Below are 14,891 nucleotides of genomic sequence, written 5' to 3'. Positions count from 1 at the left end.
TCACATTCTTTCTTTTATGTTAAAATATTGGGTTCTGCTACAACTGCAACATGCTAACCTGTTCTATCAAAGATTGCATTTCCTCAGATGATGGATTCAGGTTGAGCCAAAAGTGACCGAAGACATCACCTTCTCTTATGTTCATTTTCTCGTGACCCGTCAAAACCGCGGAGGACAAAATTGCGCTCGACGAAAGCGCGCATTTGCTGTCATCACAGCGCGACGAAAAAAATTAAAAATGGAAATAAAATTAAAATTAAAGCAAGCCGATTTACATAAAGGTAAGGGTTAGGGTTAGGGTTAGGGTTAGGGTTAGGGTTAGGGTTAGGGTTAGGGTTAGGGTTAGGGTTAGGGTTAGGGTTAGGGTTAGGGTTAGGTTAAGGGTTAGGGTTAGGTTTAGAGCGTTAGGGTTACGTTTAGCGTTAGGTTAAGGGTTAGCGTTAGGTTTAGCGTTAGGTTAAGGGTTACGTTTAGGGTTAGATTTAGGGTTAGGTTAAGGGTTAGGTTTAGGGTTAGGTTAAGGGTTAGGTTTAGGGTTAGGTTTAGGGTTAGGTTTGGGGGGGGGTAGGGTAAGGTTTTCGCTTTATGTTTACATTTTTCGATCACAGCGCGATGTTTTCATCGCGCTTTGATGACGTCAAATGCGCGCTTTCGTCGAGCGCGATTTTGTCCTCCGCGGTTTTGTGGTGGAACCCATTTTCTGATACTTTCCCCTTTCTTTATGACACTCCTCCTCCTCTCTCTCTGAGACATTAAACTTTATTGAAGGGTCATATCTGACTTACCAGTAATCTGAACTAATTGCTCACAGAGGATTTTGTGGAATTAGCTGAAGACCACATGCTGGCCATGGTTCCCAAATGGACCATCTCGGTTCTAAAAGAAAGATAGTTGATTTTATTCTGCAATGACTTCTGCTTAGAATTAATTTTCCTTAGAATATCAAAAGCCTTCTCATACTTAACCTATAGTCATTCACTCTATTATACTCAGCTAGTTTGTGCTAGTTGACCACTTGTTGTCATTTTATGTTTTCATTCACCTAGAAACTGAATATATCAACTAATACTTCAATTGCAGGGTTTTTTTTTGAGACCGTAAACTAATATTTAAATTCCTTGTGGAAGCTCTAGCTTTCTCTAAACCAGTTTTCTAGTCCTGATGGCAGACAATTTTTATTCTGTTCTTCTGGAGGGATGCATTCCAGTCCAATTTCAAACAACCTTTTAGCACATTCAGCCCTTGGGCAGGATCAGTGATAATGTAAATGGAAAATGACCTTGTACTCTGCAGATATTTTTGTCATGCTACAAAGGAGCACACAGAAGTATTTTATGCAATTTGTCCAACAACATAAAACAGTCAGCTTGATCAGATTTGAAAGATTTCTAAATAGCTGTCTTAATAGTGGAGAGTTAAGTAGCAAAAGGACATGATTTTTACATTACAGGAAACATCTAATGGGTTCAAGAATCTGAGACATGCAAATGAGCTTAAAATACTGCTGGGGCACTTCTCTATATGCAGCTACAGAAGAAAATGACACCCTGAGTAGGGGCACGGTTGTCTGAGTAGTGTAAGCAAAGTCTCACTGCAACTCAGTGGGACTGACTTTTGAGCAGAAATTTCAAAATTCCAAATACACGTAAAGCCCCCCTGAATGCAATAGAATGGTTTATAAAAAGATGGAGATAGGGTGGTATCATTTTTTGCATTTAAAAGTTGTTGTTGGGTTTTTTTTTCATTCAATCGTGTCTGATTTTCAGAGAGTACCTGGACAAGTCCCTGCAGTTTTCTTGGCAAGATTGTTTATGTAGTTTGCCATTGCGTGCTTCCTTGCTAGGGCTGAGAGAAAGTGACTGGCCCAAAATCACCCCGCTGGCTTTGGGTCCAATGCAGGACTAGAACTCATGGTCTCTCAGTAGCTTTATCTTAATTATTGACTAAGAGTTTTGAAGTGATCTTCCATACTTTGGTACACCCCCCATTCAGTGGTGGGATTATTTTTTCTTTACTATCAGTTCTGTGGGTGTGGCTTGGTGGGCATGGCAGGGGAAGGATATGTAAAATCTCCATTCCCTCCCCACTCTGCTGGAAGGTTACTGCAAAATCCCCATTCCTTCCCTATTAGCTGGGACTCAGGAGGCAGAGAATAGATGGGGGCAGGGCCAGTCAGAGGTGGCATTTACTGGTTCTCTGAATTACTCAAAATTTCTGCTACCTGTTCTCCAGAACTGGTCAGAACGTGCTGAATACCACCTCTGCCCCCACTTCATTATAACAGAGTGTAGGTAAGACCCTCTGCATTGTGTACCAGGCAATAAACTTTGAATAGGACTTAGCATCTGCTGTAGCCAACCTGCCAGGCATCTGTCCCTTTAAAATTATGACAACCTCAGTTCTACAGCATCAGACCCATGTATGTATGTATGTATGTATGTATGTATGTATGTATGTATGTATCTCTATCTCTATCTCTATCTCTATCTCTATCTCTATCTCTATCTCTATCTCTATCTCTATCTCTATCTCTATCTCTATCTCTATAGATATAGATATAGATATAGATATAGATATAGATATAGATATAGATATAGATATAGATATAGATATAGATATAGATATAGATACTGTACACACACACACACACAAACACACACACACACAAAGTATATTGCCTGAGGTGAAAAACAAAGTGGTGCTTCTTCCCTCCCTACTCAAGTGGCACTTGAATTATGAAATGGAGACACTTCTGTCAATTGTGAGGGCAGCAAGGACTAATGATTACCAGAATTTGCTGCTTCAGCCTGCTTCTTCACTGTGCAAAATAGCAAGGCCAGCTTTTCGACACTACAGAGAGTGTCCATCCATTCAAAGTGATCTGCTAATATGCTTCCGGCCTCACTCTTAACAGTTCATCTCTGCGAGTAGAATGTCTTTTTAAATCAATCCCTTTCTCACCATATCTCTCACTTTCTACAAGCTAGGAGAGAGCCCTTTGCTTATGTATCGCTTACTTGATGGGTAAAATATATCACGCAATTGTTTCAAGCAACTTCGCAACGTAACTACCTTGTCACTTCATTACGCCATGATATCATTGTGTTGACCCAGAAAATCTTTATGTCCTATAGTTAAAAATAATATAATTTTGCCAAATCCAGTCTAAAAGCCTTGGTGGAACAGTGGTTAGAGTGCAGTATTGCAGGCTAATTCTGCCAACTGCTAGTAGTCCGATTTTGATTGTTGATTCTGAAGGTTGATTTAGCCAGCCATCCTTCCGAGGTTGGTAAAATGAGGACCCAGATTGTTGTTCGATGAACCAATTAGAAAGGGCTGTGAATCACTATGAAGTGGTATATACGTTTAAGTGCTATTGCTGTGCAACCAACCCTAATTTATTAAATGTACGGTATATACTGTTCAACTCCCAGTGGCCTTTGTAATTGTGAAGTCAGCAAAAGTCATGGCTTACTCTCCAGATCCTTCAGCTAATATATTTTGCTCCCTGTAACGTATTGATTATCAATATTTATTACCAACCCAACCAGATGAAAAAGTAAAACCATCTCTTCCCTTGATACACTGCAGTAACATTTTCACTGCAACACATCACAATCATCAATAGAATAGGTACCATGACAACCACAGAGGTCTTCTTTCTTGTGGCCCTTTCACCCTCAACAGACATTTCTTTATAATTATGAGCAACCACCTTATGAAAAATGGCAGCAAACATGACAGCTGAGGAAAGTTTGTGCCCTATTGAAACATCTTCCAAGATGGTGGGTTGTTTCTGAGATTCCATGAGATTATGTGATTGTTGTGGAATCCTAGAAGATGGGACACAAGGGGCTATGAGGAAATATCCATGTGGCTAAGAGAAGTAACAAAATTATAAGATGGGAAGAGGAGGAGGAGACAAAAGATGACAGGAGGCAACCAAAGGGATGTGGGAGGGGAGAAAAAAAACAGCAACAACCCAACATGGAGTGGAGAGGGGGCTTCCAAGATATTTTGATCGGCCTGATTTCTGCAACAGCTATTTTGTTTGCCAGGCATTAGGAGAGAGGAGAACATGCCTTCCTGTTTGTCCTCAGCTCCTACAGCAATTATAGCCTTAAAATCAAATACTGTATTGTCTGGCTTTTGGCGTGTGACTGTTTGCACAACAGTAGTCATTCAAACTTTCCTGTATATTGTACACTGTCTGCTTTTTTCTTTTCCTCATCCATCAACAACTCGGCAGCCTAGATTTACATTGTTTAATTTATTTCCAGCAATTGGCTTCAATCCAGCCCCTTTCAAATCTATCATCTACTGTATAAATCTAGCATAGCTGTAGAGCTCATGGCAACTCACAGTTTCTACGGGGAAATTTGAAAAGCATTTTGTCATCGATTCTATATTACAGCGTATGTTTTTGAAAATAAAAATTGGTTGGAAAAATATTGTGATTCAGGAACCCATCTTCGTCATTCTGGAAAAAGTAATTTCATAGACATAAAGGCCTAATTACATTTTTTTTTTACTGTTTTTCACCATATTTTTTCTTGCGGATGACCAGAAAGTTACACAGTTTTTGCCTGCTCCTTTTTCTCTATTTGTCCTCCTTTTCGTGTCCATGTCCTTTTTTGTCTGTTTAGATTGTTTGTTCAGATATCTGGTAACTCTAATTTTGTGGGAATATCCAGGACACTCTTTTAAAATTTCATACTTTGCTCATGGATCTCTAGGACTTTTATCCATGTGTTTGCCTGGAGAGTCTCAGCCATCCAGGCCATGGTTATCCCAAAGGTGCTTTTTCAGAAGACAATTGAAGTTTCTTTGATTTTGTTTGAAGACGTTTTGCTTCTTATCCAAGAAGCTTCTACAGTTCTGAAGAATGAACTGAAGAAGCTTCTTGGATGAGAAGTGAAACGTCTTCAAGCAAAAACAAGAAAACCCAGTTGCCTTTTGAAAAAAAGCAATTTTGGGACATCCATGCTTTGGGGTTTGGTCACTCAATCGAGCAGCAACTATTTAGTTAACCCTTAACATCCTGGAGACAATGTGACGTGTGTACATTCAAAATTGCGCTGGAATATCTGGCCTTACATAGAAAATATGTGAGTGTTCATTTGGCTTACCGCTTTGAAGTATGGAACTGACCTTTGAATCATCTTCTCTGGGTTTTTTTTTAAACTGACATTGTTTGTAGCTCCTCCAGCACTGGAGAATGTTGCAGGTTAGCAGATAATAACATTCCAGTTTAGCAGCTTGTTATATCTCACTAAGACAGTTTAATGAGCCCAAATCCCAGATACTGCATAAATACAACATGTTCTCTTTGCTAATCAAGCCTATTCACTCAAGGTCTTCTCTGGAGCTGTGGCTTCAAAAACAACTTATGTCTAAAGGTAGTTCAAAAGAATTAAACTTGAAGGATGGTTTCCTGAAGTTGTTACTGTGCAAAGGTTCTAAGGTTTGGGTAGCACTTTTTGGTAATTTTGTGTAAGATGTTTATGATGTGTAATTTAAAATTTCACAGTTCCTTTCTCAGCACCAGGAATTGCAGGTCCACTATGCTCAAAGGACATCAGGTTTAGCTGTTTTTCTGCACCAAAATGCCTGCCTTAAGTTTTTGCTTTCCGCTCAGCTAGAAAAGCATATTTTCTCTAATCATATTTTCACAGGAGAAATATTGATATTCAAGGGTGCATCTCAGCTCCATCTTCCATTAATTTTCACTGGTTAAACCGCAGAGTGCCTTGTTTTGTGGATATTAAATATAATCAGGTAAAACTGGGATGCCTATAAATTGAAGCAAACGAGACAGGCACAAAGCTTAAATCTATTTTATTTTTACTAGCACAAGAAGCTACGTCACCTGTAACCCATGGAAATAGCATAAAGCATGAAAATAAAAAGATGGCACCCCAGAATTTGTTCCAAATACCAAATGAGAAGAGAACAAACTACCTTTCCAATAGTGCAATCTAGCATTTAAGGTGAGGGATTCTGCTATTGCTGCTCTTAAGCAACTCCCATAAATCACACAGAAATCTACAGATGATCAGTTCTCTCTCTCTCTCTCTCTCTTCTTCCCCTTCAAAGAAAGGGAATTGGCGAAGTTGCTTTACAAGTTCATCCATCATTCATTTTTCCCACACCTGGACTAGGACTTTAGGATAATTGGGATAGAAAACCTATGTCAGGACTATACCACTGCAGATTGCAAATAAGCATTCACAAGATGAATGTTCTTCCACCCCAAGGCATTTTGTGCATAGGTATCCATTCCTAGAAGGGACCCGGTGTCTCAGTGGCTAAGACACTGAGCTTGTTGATCAGAAAGGTCGGCAGTTCGGCAGTTTGAATCCCTAGCACCACGTAACAGAGTGAGCGCTTGTTACTTGTCACAGCTTCTGCCAACCTAGCCGTTCGAAAGCATGTAAAAATACAAGTAGAAAAATAGGAACCACCTTTGGTGGGACGGTAACAGCATTCCATGCGCCTTTGGTGTTTAGTCATACTGGCCACATGACCATGGAGATGTCTTCGGACAGTGCTGGCTCTTTGGCTTTGAAACAGAGATGAGCACCGCCCCCTAGAGTCAGGAACAACTAGCACATATGTTCGAGGGGAACCTTTACCGTTATCCATTCCTAACCGGGATGGATGGTGAAACGATGAAACACGTGCATCACAGACAAACTCTGCCTTTTTGTTTCGTTCTTGTACAGCCACGTTAAAGCACACTAGAAGTGGAGTTTGCATCGCAATCTTGCAATGCATGTTTAATCACTTGCCCTCCCTTAGCCCTCCTGCCTACGCCTCTCATTACATGCACAGCAAACAGCAGCAGATAATAGGCAAGGCTAGGCGCTGATTCTTTCAGGGATATCTAGTTTCTGTGTGGCCTAGAAACCAAGCTCAGTGAGGAGTGATTTAAGAGCAGAATTTGGCAAGCTTGGAGAAGGAGTCATTAATGTGTATGTGTGTTTAGATCAATGAAAGTCTGCGAGGAGAAAATGTTTTAAGACTCCTCATCCCAACCCTGTCGCTTTACTCAAGTTCAGAACTCACTAGGATGGGAAGTTTCTTTAAAAAGGAAATAAAATGGAGGGAAGACAAAATTGGAGCTTTTAGTAATGGATCCAACTACATTTCACCACTACAGATAAATCGTTATTCATTGTACCAAGCCAAATGAATACAAGACTGTTCTCTTTCCCTTATCAGATATAAATGGCGATAAATAGAGGAAGATTAAAAAGCAACGACGTGGTGTCTGGACCCCATGTGAATTTCTGAATCTGAAGGAATTAGGTAACTTGCTTAAGTCCTGAAAGTGGAAAGTCATCATTCAAAGGAAAAGCTTAAAGGGAAAGTTGGAGCTGGAGAATTGATTCATATTTACCAGCTCTTGTCACTTTGCATCATGTAACTGAGTGAATGGTGGTCCTGCAGAAGCTGGATTCTTTGCAGGACTGTGGCTTCAAGCGACAAATTCTATTTTTCTCCTGTTCCTTACTGCTGATTTCTCTGCAGAGGGTTAACAAAGGTGCCAGCAATTTTAGATATCTGGATTATAGCAATAGTGCTAGCAATAGCACTTAGACTTACATACATACTGCTTCACAGTGCTTTTACAGCCCTCTCTAAGTGGTTTACAGAGTCAGTCTATTGCCCCCAACAATCTGGCTCCTCATTTTACCCACCTTGGAAGGATGGAAGGTTCAGACCGGTGAGATTCGAACTGCCAAACTGCTGGCAATTGGCAGTCAGCAGAAATAGACTGCATACTGCATACTGATTTTAACCATTGTGCCACCATGGCTCTTATGTGGTTAGTGGACATTGAAATCCAACATTTACAGGGCCTCAAATTTTCTATGTGTAATATCATGAAGGTAAGAAAGATGTATTTCATTCCAGAAAGGATTAGGACCCTGCTCTTCCACCCTCAAACACCTCCTGTAGATAAAAACAATTCATCTTCTCCATGGAATTGGATTTTTTTTTTAATGGAAGACTCTAGAGATGGAGTCAAAATTGGGTTTTATGCAGAGAAATCCTCAAAGTCTGCCCCTCACATACAAAACTTTTTTTCAGGGAGTAATGAGACATAAACAGAGAGATCTGGCCAGTTTTACATGAGAGAGAGTGGATATCCTTATCAATAGTTGAAAGTCATAATTCAATTCAGCAAAATAAAGTAAGGATATTGAGTATAAGTTCAAAAAAATGTGTAGTCCCAGTAACCTCAAAAAACTTCAAAGCAGTTGTGTAATAAATAGAAACAAAATAGAACAGCGACTCATTTTTAAATATTTGGGAGTGGTTTTCCATGCTTTGAAATGCAGTAGTCCTTGACGTATGACCACTATTGAGGCCAAAATTTCTGTTTCTAAGCAAGACAGTTATTAAGTTAGTTTTACCCCATTTTATGACCTTTCTTGCCACAGTTGTTAAGTAAATCACAGCAGTTGTTCAGTTAGTAACACGGTTGTTAAATGAATATAACTTCCCCATTGACTCTGCTAGTCAGAAGGTCAATAGATCAACAAAAGGTGATCACTTGATCCTGGGACACCGCAACTGTCATACATATGAGCCAGTTTGCCAAGCTTCCAAATTTTGATCATGTGACCATGGGTATTATCAGAATATGCAAACATTTATGTAGTGTTTGCAAAAGTGTAGTCAGAACAAAGCAAGGAGCATCAAGACCCTTCATATAACATCTCGAGTAAAACAGGGATGTGTACCCTCACCTACATCGACAGCATAAGCAAAGAAGCCAAATCCAAGAATGGAAATAATATCAACCAACTACTCTTTGCAGATGATTAGGTATTATATAGCAAGTACAGCAAAGGAACTACAACAACATCTGATGGCCATGAACCACGAATGCCAACATTCCTCCCTAATGGCCTGGTTCCAATAACTCTGAAGGGTGACTTACTCTCACTATGAAGGTTAGCAATGAATCAGAAATTAAATGTTCTGGTCTCACCATAGATTTGCTTATATCGTCTGGTTCTGATCGGGCAAAAAGGGCAGTCCTTCAAAGGTTGGATGAGATGGAATGTGAGATTGAAATTGGGACCCTGATCTTACAGCAGCAGAACTCTGACAGCAAAAGCTACAATGTGATCTGCAAGCTGATCATACAGGTCAGAAGTGTCAAACTCAAGGGCCGTGAGCCAAATCTGGTCTGTGGGATGCTTAGATCTGTCCCGCGGGGCCACCCTGGAAACAATGAAGGACCAGCCCACAGTGCCTCTGTCAGTGGCCCTCCCACTGGCAGAGGGTTGCAGGAGGCCATCATAGCCAAAAATGGAGCTCAGGACCCCGTTTCACTGGCAGAGCACTTGGGCCTCCAAAGGCGTGAAACAAGTGATGCTGAGCTGGCCACACCCACCCTGGCCACACCCAAGCCGACCCCAAGGTCAAAAACAACCCTGATGTAGCCCTCAATGAAATTGAATTTGACACCTCTGATATAGGTTAACCATCCTTAGGTTAAGGAGGGAGCTTTTTAGAGTTAGGTGCCAGGTGCGTCCGTCAGCTTCCCCACAGGGGAAGACCTAGAACACATCTGTCCTTGCGACTCTGAATATAATCCAGAAACCATTCACCATGTACTGCATTATTACAATGGGCAGATGTTCGTCTTTGGACTAGAATTTGGATACCAGGACCATAGGAGCCAAATTTTGTGTGGATACACAGCTCCCCTGGCACAAATATGAACATTTCTAAGTTTGGACTTCAGCCCTTTTTCTATTTTATTCATTTCATCTTTTGGTTGTATTGATTCCATTTTATTTTGACATGCTAGTCTTTGAACACAGGAGTAAAAATGGCCCTAACTTGGTTACAATTTGAAGAAGCTCAAGAAAGAAATTAATGTACCTAATTAGATACACTAATTTTGTTCAAGAAAGAAATTAGTGTAGCTGCTTCCATAATGGAGGGATATGTTCATTTTAAATGTCCTGAATAACAAATAAGATTATAATTCAGATTTCTGAAATGAGCTGTTTTGAAACTTTTTTGTTTGAAAACGTTTGGAAAATATAATCAGTCTAAAATGCTATGACCCTGCCACAAAATGCAGGAAGATAGAATTTCGTGTTTTGTCATAGACTACGGATCTTGAATAACAACAAATCAAAGCTATCACTGATTGGAATCCAGAATTGATTTATACCCCTGGGAGCTTTGCCACTCATTTAAATCTCATCTTAGCCATGTGGTCACTTCTGCAGTGAGGATATAATAGTACATGGAAAGATGACTAAAATATTTATGGGAAGTTTCAATACTTTCATAAATACTGAAGTGCACAGTTTAAATTAGAAATCTTCTGTTATCTTTCAAACTAAGAAAGCACCCGGTTCACTGGAGGTATTAGATAGGATACAGCACATAGTAATTATTGTGATTGAACTTTTATCCCTTGCTGCTCCCGTCTCCAGAGAATTCTGCATATTGTTTAATTTATGTGGTTACCACGATGGTAAATGGAGCTGGCAGCATGAAATTGTTATAAAATCTCAGCCAGGTATCTTTGTTTTTCTGGTTGAAGAAAAAAGAAAGAAAGCCATGGTTTCTTTGGTTAATTGTATAATTTTAAATTTCTAGAATTAGGTCTCCTGCAAAATGTCCCCTTAATCTGTATCGGGGTTCAACCATAGTGACCCCCAAATTACAACAATTTGGCACTAGACAACACAAATACTTCTTCGTGCACCTCTTCCAGGCAGCTAAGCACTTTTCTTCTAGGTACTCACTTTTGAATTACTTTATTTAGTTACTGTATCTTTTAAAAAAGACTATTTTCATTTTATTTTGTTTTAGCTTCACTTAATTTGTTAATGAAAATGATATTGAGCATGTAAGCATTGTGACATTACACACATAAGAAAGAGACAAAGTTCACAGCACAACACTACTTTGTGCTGTTTGACAAAAGTGGCATGATCCCGAGCTCGTGGATGTATGGTGGTATTGTAGAAGATACCTGCGTAGCAATGCAGTGAAGCCTCCATCATTGGCTGATTCCTCCCCATCTGAAATTAGGAATGGATCCAGAGCTTTCTTACCGAGTCAGCCAATCAGCTCCTTGGTGGATTCCTTCAAGTATTTTCTACTTTTAATCATTCCATGTTTACTGGATTCTTGAGAGGTTTTTTTGTTATTATTTTTTTCAGAAACAATCCATGAGGAATGAATAAAGGGCAGGCTGCACTTAATCTGTATGAGCAAGATTATTCTTTTATAAACAGTGGAGGCAAAGAATATGGTTTAGATCAAAAGAGAGTTTTGTAATGTAAGACTTTGTGGCTCCTAACAGGCCACTGCCTAATTTAAATTTGCTTTCCTTTTCCCCACTGGCTGCATTCAATTCAAGACCCAGGGTATGAGTTAGAAAAGAACAGGGAGATAACTGTCCTTGATGGAACTTTAATGCAATTTACCTTTTCTATACCACTATTCCTTCCCATTTATCCTACACATCTGGGCTCCCTTATTTTTTGCTGTTGTTAGTCTTCTGTTTCCTTTGCTGTTATATTTTTGTAATGATTTCCTCTTCCCCGCACAAGATAAACCTGAGATTGTCTTCCACGCTTATGTACTTTGAACAGCTTTTCACCTTAGCTCAATCCCTCCTTGGCTTTGTCTGGCAGGGAAGGATGAGGTTTGTAGTCAGAATACCTGGAGGGCATCAAAGTGGGGAAGGCTGCTTTAGATCACAGCTAAATGATCTACACAACTTTATTGTGGCATATGCTGTATTTTAATACCTCCTTCTCTGTGGCCAGTACCCAATCTATGTTCTTCCCTTTACAAAATGAGAAGATGGAAAGGGAAAACATCTATGGTTTTTTTTTCTACTCTTAAAAATGCATCAATTTTATCTACTCTCATTAAAATACAATTATAGAATAATTGGATGCTACGCCACAGGAATGAATCATGAATTTTTAATTAAAAAAATAAGGGAAGAAAATGACGCCTTCGGAGATAATCCTGGACTGCAGAAAAGCAAAGGGGTTGAAGTTTTGTTAAATATGTCTAACTTGGGATGCCATTCTCATTCATGAAGTTACCCTATTTATAAATTTTAATTTATAAGAAAGGATATTCATTGCCTTCCTGTGCTTCTGTTTCTTATTCCACAAAAGAAAAGAAGACAGAAGCTTGGGGGGAAAACACAGCTTTTTGGCTTGGTTCAAGTGGCTGGTTCAGCCAAGGAAATAAAAGTCTGATTCAATTAATGCTTTACTCTCATTAGAATTGCTGTTCTTTATCTTCCATTAGGAATAATTCCATAATGTTCCCAAATGGATCACCTCCACGATTGAAACCTTATCACTCCACGCATCTTTCCTCTTTAATCCATACCTCATAAAGAATACGAAGAAGAAGCAGAATCTGAACCTTAACTTTTGTTGTTGTAAAGCAAAACACAGTTTCCATTGTATCTCGGACACCACCTGTTCTCTCAATTTCTTTACTGCTTTTTATATTTTTCTTCCCATTCCTCATTCTTGGGATGATTTGCTAGTCAGTATGGAGTTCCATCTCTCTCTCTCTCTCTCTCTCTCTCTCTCTCTCTCTCTCTCTCTCTCTCTCTCCCTCTCTCCCTCTCTCCCTCTCTCCCTCTCCCTCCCTCCCTCCCTCCCTCCCTCCCTCTCTCTCTCTCTTTCCATCTTTCCAATGCTGATCGCAGCTTCCCTGGATTTCAGTATAAAATTGTGGCAGAAAACCTGGGTAAAAAGACTTTATTAAAATAAATTAAATTGGGGGGCACACTTTCCCCCCCCCTGCCCTTTGTTCGCACAAATTGATGCCATTTCTAAAGCTCTGAGCCCAGTGGTCAAACACACTGGTTCTTTGATTTTTTTTAACTGTGGACAATCTGCGCAAGCAAGAACAAAAACAAACAGGAGGCTACAGGTTTTTTTTTAAAAAAGGAGACTTTACAGCAGAATTAGATGACTTGAAGCTGTCATTCACGCATCAGCACAGGAGTTTCTGTTATAGACAATCAAGCCCCAAAGTGAATCCAACAGACACCATGCACCAAAAGCATCAAATGTCAACCCCTCACATTGGACAAGTCCATCCTCCCCACCCCACCCCACCCCACCCCACCCATTCAAATCTGGAAGGAAAATATCTTGAAAGAGAGCAAAAGTTTTTTTTTACAATTAAACTTTAAGACCAATTTGTCTCTCTCCCTCCCCTCCTTAAAACAAAGCATCAAAGCTGGAAATGTTTAGCTGGTGGGATTTACAGTGTTATATACAGAACATCAAATGTCATTCAAGAGCTTCCTCATCTCTGTCCCCTTTCCACTTTACCCCCGTTCCCACCGCAGGGGGACCACCACTGTCCTCGCTGCAGGTCGAGGTGGCTGCTCTTCCCCACCTGTCCGGAGAGCGAGGGAAACGGCCGTAAAACCCTCTCCCACGCCCAGTCCAAAGTCACGGCAGTTGGCTTCGGATAGAGTCCTGCTACTATCGCCCCGTCGGTGGGGGGAAAGGGTCGCTTGTCCCTCGCCTGCCAGGAATTGCTTCCACGGCCGGGAAAGGCGGCGGCAGCAGCCAAAGGTCCCCTCGCGAGTCCGGAGAGGCCAAGCGGGCCGGTGGGCGGCGCCGGGTCAGTAGGGGCCCACGGACACCGCCTCCACCTCTTTGGACGGCCTCCGCTCCTTCACCAGGAAGTTGATCATGCCTTCGGACTTGATGAGCAGGTTGCAGCCGAGGAAGAAGATGCCGAAGACGACGGTGAGCGACAGGACGCACATGACGGCGATCTGCACCACCCGCATGATGTACAGGCTCCGCTCGTCCGGCGCCGTCACCACGAAGCCGTCGTCGGTCACCACGGACATGGGCGTGAAGGACTGGAGCACTCGCTCCAGAGAGCCAGTGCCGTTGGCCAGCAGCAGCCCCAGCACCTCAGTCTGGTTGCCCAGCGTGGAGTTCATGGTCCCGGCGGCGGCAGGGAGACGGGGCGGCGGGCACCGGCGATGGAGCGAGAGCGCGGCGCGGCTTCCTCGGAGATGTGCCCGGCGCCCAGCGAGCCTCATGCGGCAGCTGCGGCGGCGGTCCCTTTTTGAGGACGGCAACCTGTGGCGCGCAAACCGAGGGGGCTGGGAATCCCCGGCAAGTGGCGCGCTCCTTTGCCCGGCTCCTGTTGAGGATCCGGTTTCTCCGCCAGAAGAGGGGTTGCTGCTGGGAAGGGAGCCCGGGCCGAGTCCAGAAGCTGCCCCACTCTCCCTCACACCGCCTTGCCTCGAGGCGCTGAGCCGTCAAGGAAAAAGTGAAAGGGGAGCGAAGGAGCGCAGCGCAGCCAGGCAGCCAGAAGGAGAAGCAGCCGCCAACCTCGCGCCTCCGAGCGGCTCTTTTGATACAACAGGAGACGGGCGGGTACAAAGAGTCCCGAACTCCCTCCCCGCTCCCCCCCCCGCCCCCGGCAGAGTGGCCTGGAAAAGAACCGGCAGCCACACACGCGCCGCTTCGCTCCGCCTCGCCATCGGGGGCGCCGGGCGGGGCAGGAGGAGGTGGAGGGAGGGAGGATCAAATCCTGAGTTTCGTTTTAGTTGTTCGTTATCTCGGTTTTTTTTTTTTGAAAGGGAAACAAAAGGAAAATGCTTTGATATGATCCAACGACCGTGATTGCAGTTTCATCAACAGTGAGGCAGCGCTCCCCCAAAACTTGATATGTCAACTTTAAGGATAATACATTGGTTATTCGAAATGAGGAAGCGTTCAGCTTTCTGCTTTGTCTGTTTACTGGTTAGTTGTATAATTTCAGAATCCCTATTTCTCCACTGACCAATATTAAGATAGATTGGACGAACAGTCTCCCTTTTATAAGAGCGC

At 42.0% G+C, this 14,891-nt stretch overlaps 1 protein-coding gene and 1 pseudogene across 1 annotated transcript; both read right to left on the bottom strand.

Annotated features, from left to right (window-relative positions):
- Positions 1-6,777, bottom strand: part of LOC106545136 (heat shock factor protein 2 pseudogene) — a 174,188-nt pseudogene extending 167,411 nt beyond the window's left edge.
- Positions 6,778-13,144: 6,367 nt separating this feature from the next.
- RPRM (reprimo, TP53 dependent G2 arrest mediator homolog) lies at positions 13,145-14,555 on the bottom strand. Its single transcript, XM_014074313.2, has one exon. The coding sequence runs from the start codon at positions 14,093-14,095 to the stop codon at positions 13,664-13,666; it is 432 nt and encodes a 143-aa protein (XP_013929788.2). The 5' UTR covers positions 14,096-14,555; the 3' UTR covers positions 13,145-13,663.
- Between the last annotated feature and the right edge of the window lie 336 nt (positions 14,556-14,891).

Source organism: Thamnophis sirtalis, unplaced genomic scaffold (genome assembly GCF_051295495.1).
Source record: "Thamnophis sirtalis isolate CommonGarterSnake01/CBP01778 unplaced genomic scaffold, rThaSir2_p1.2 scaffold_1, whole genome shotgun sequence".
Taxonomy (NCBI): Eukaryota; Metazoa; Chordata; class Lepidosauria; order Squamata; family Natricidae; genus Thamnophis; species Thamnophis sirtalis.
The sequence above is the reverse complement of the archived record's forward strand: the minus strand, read 5'-3'. Positions and strand labels throughout refer to the sequence as shown.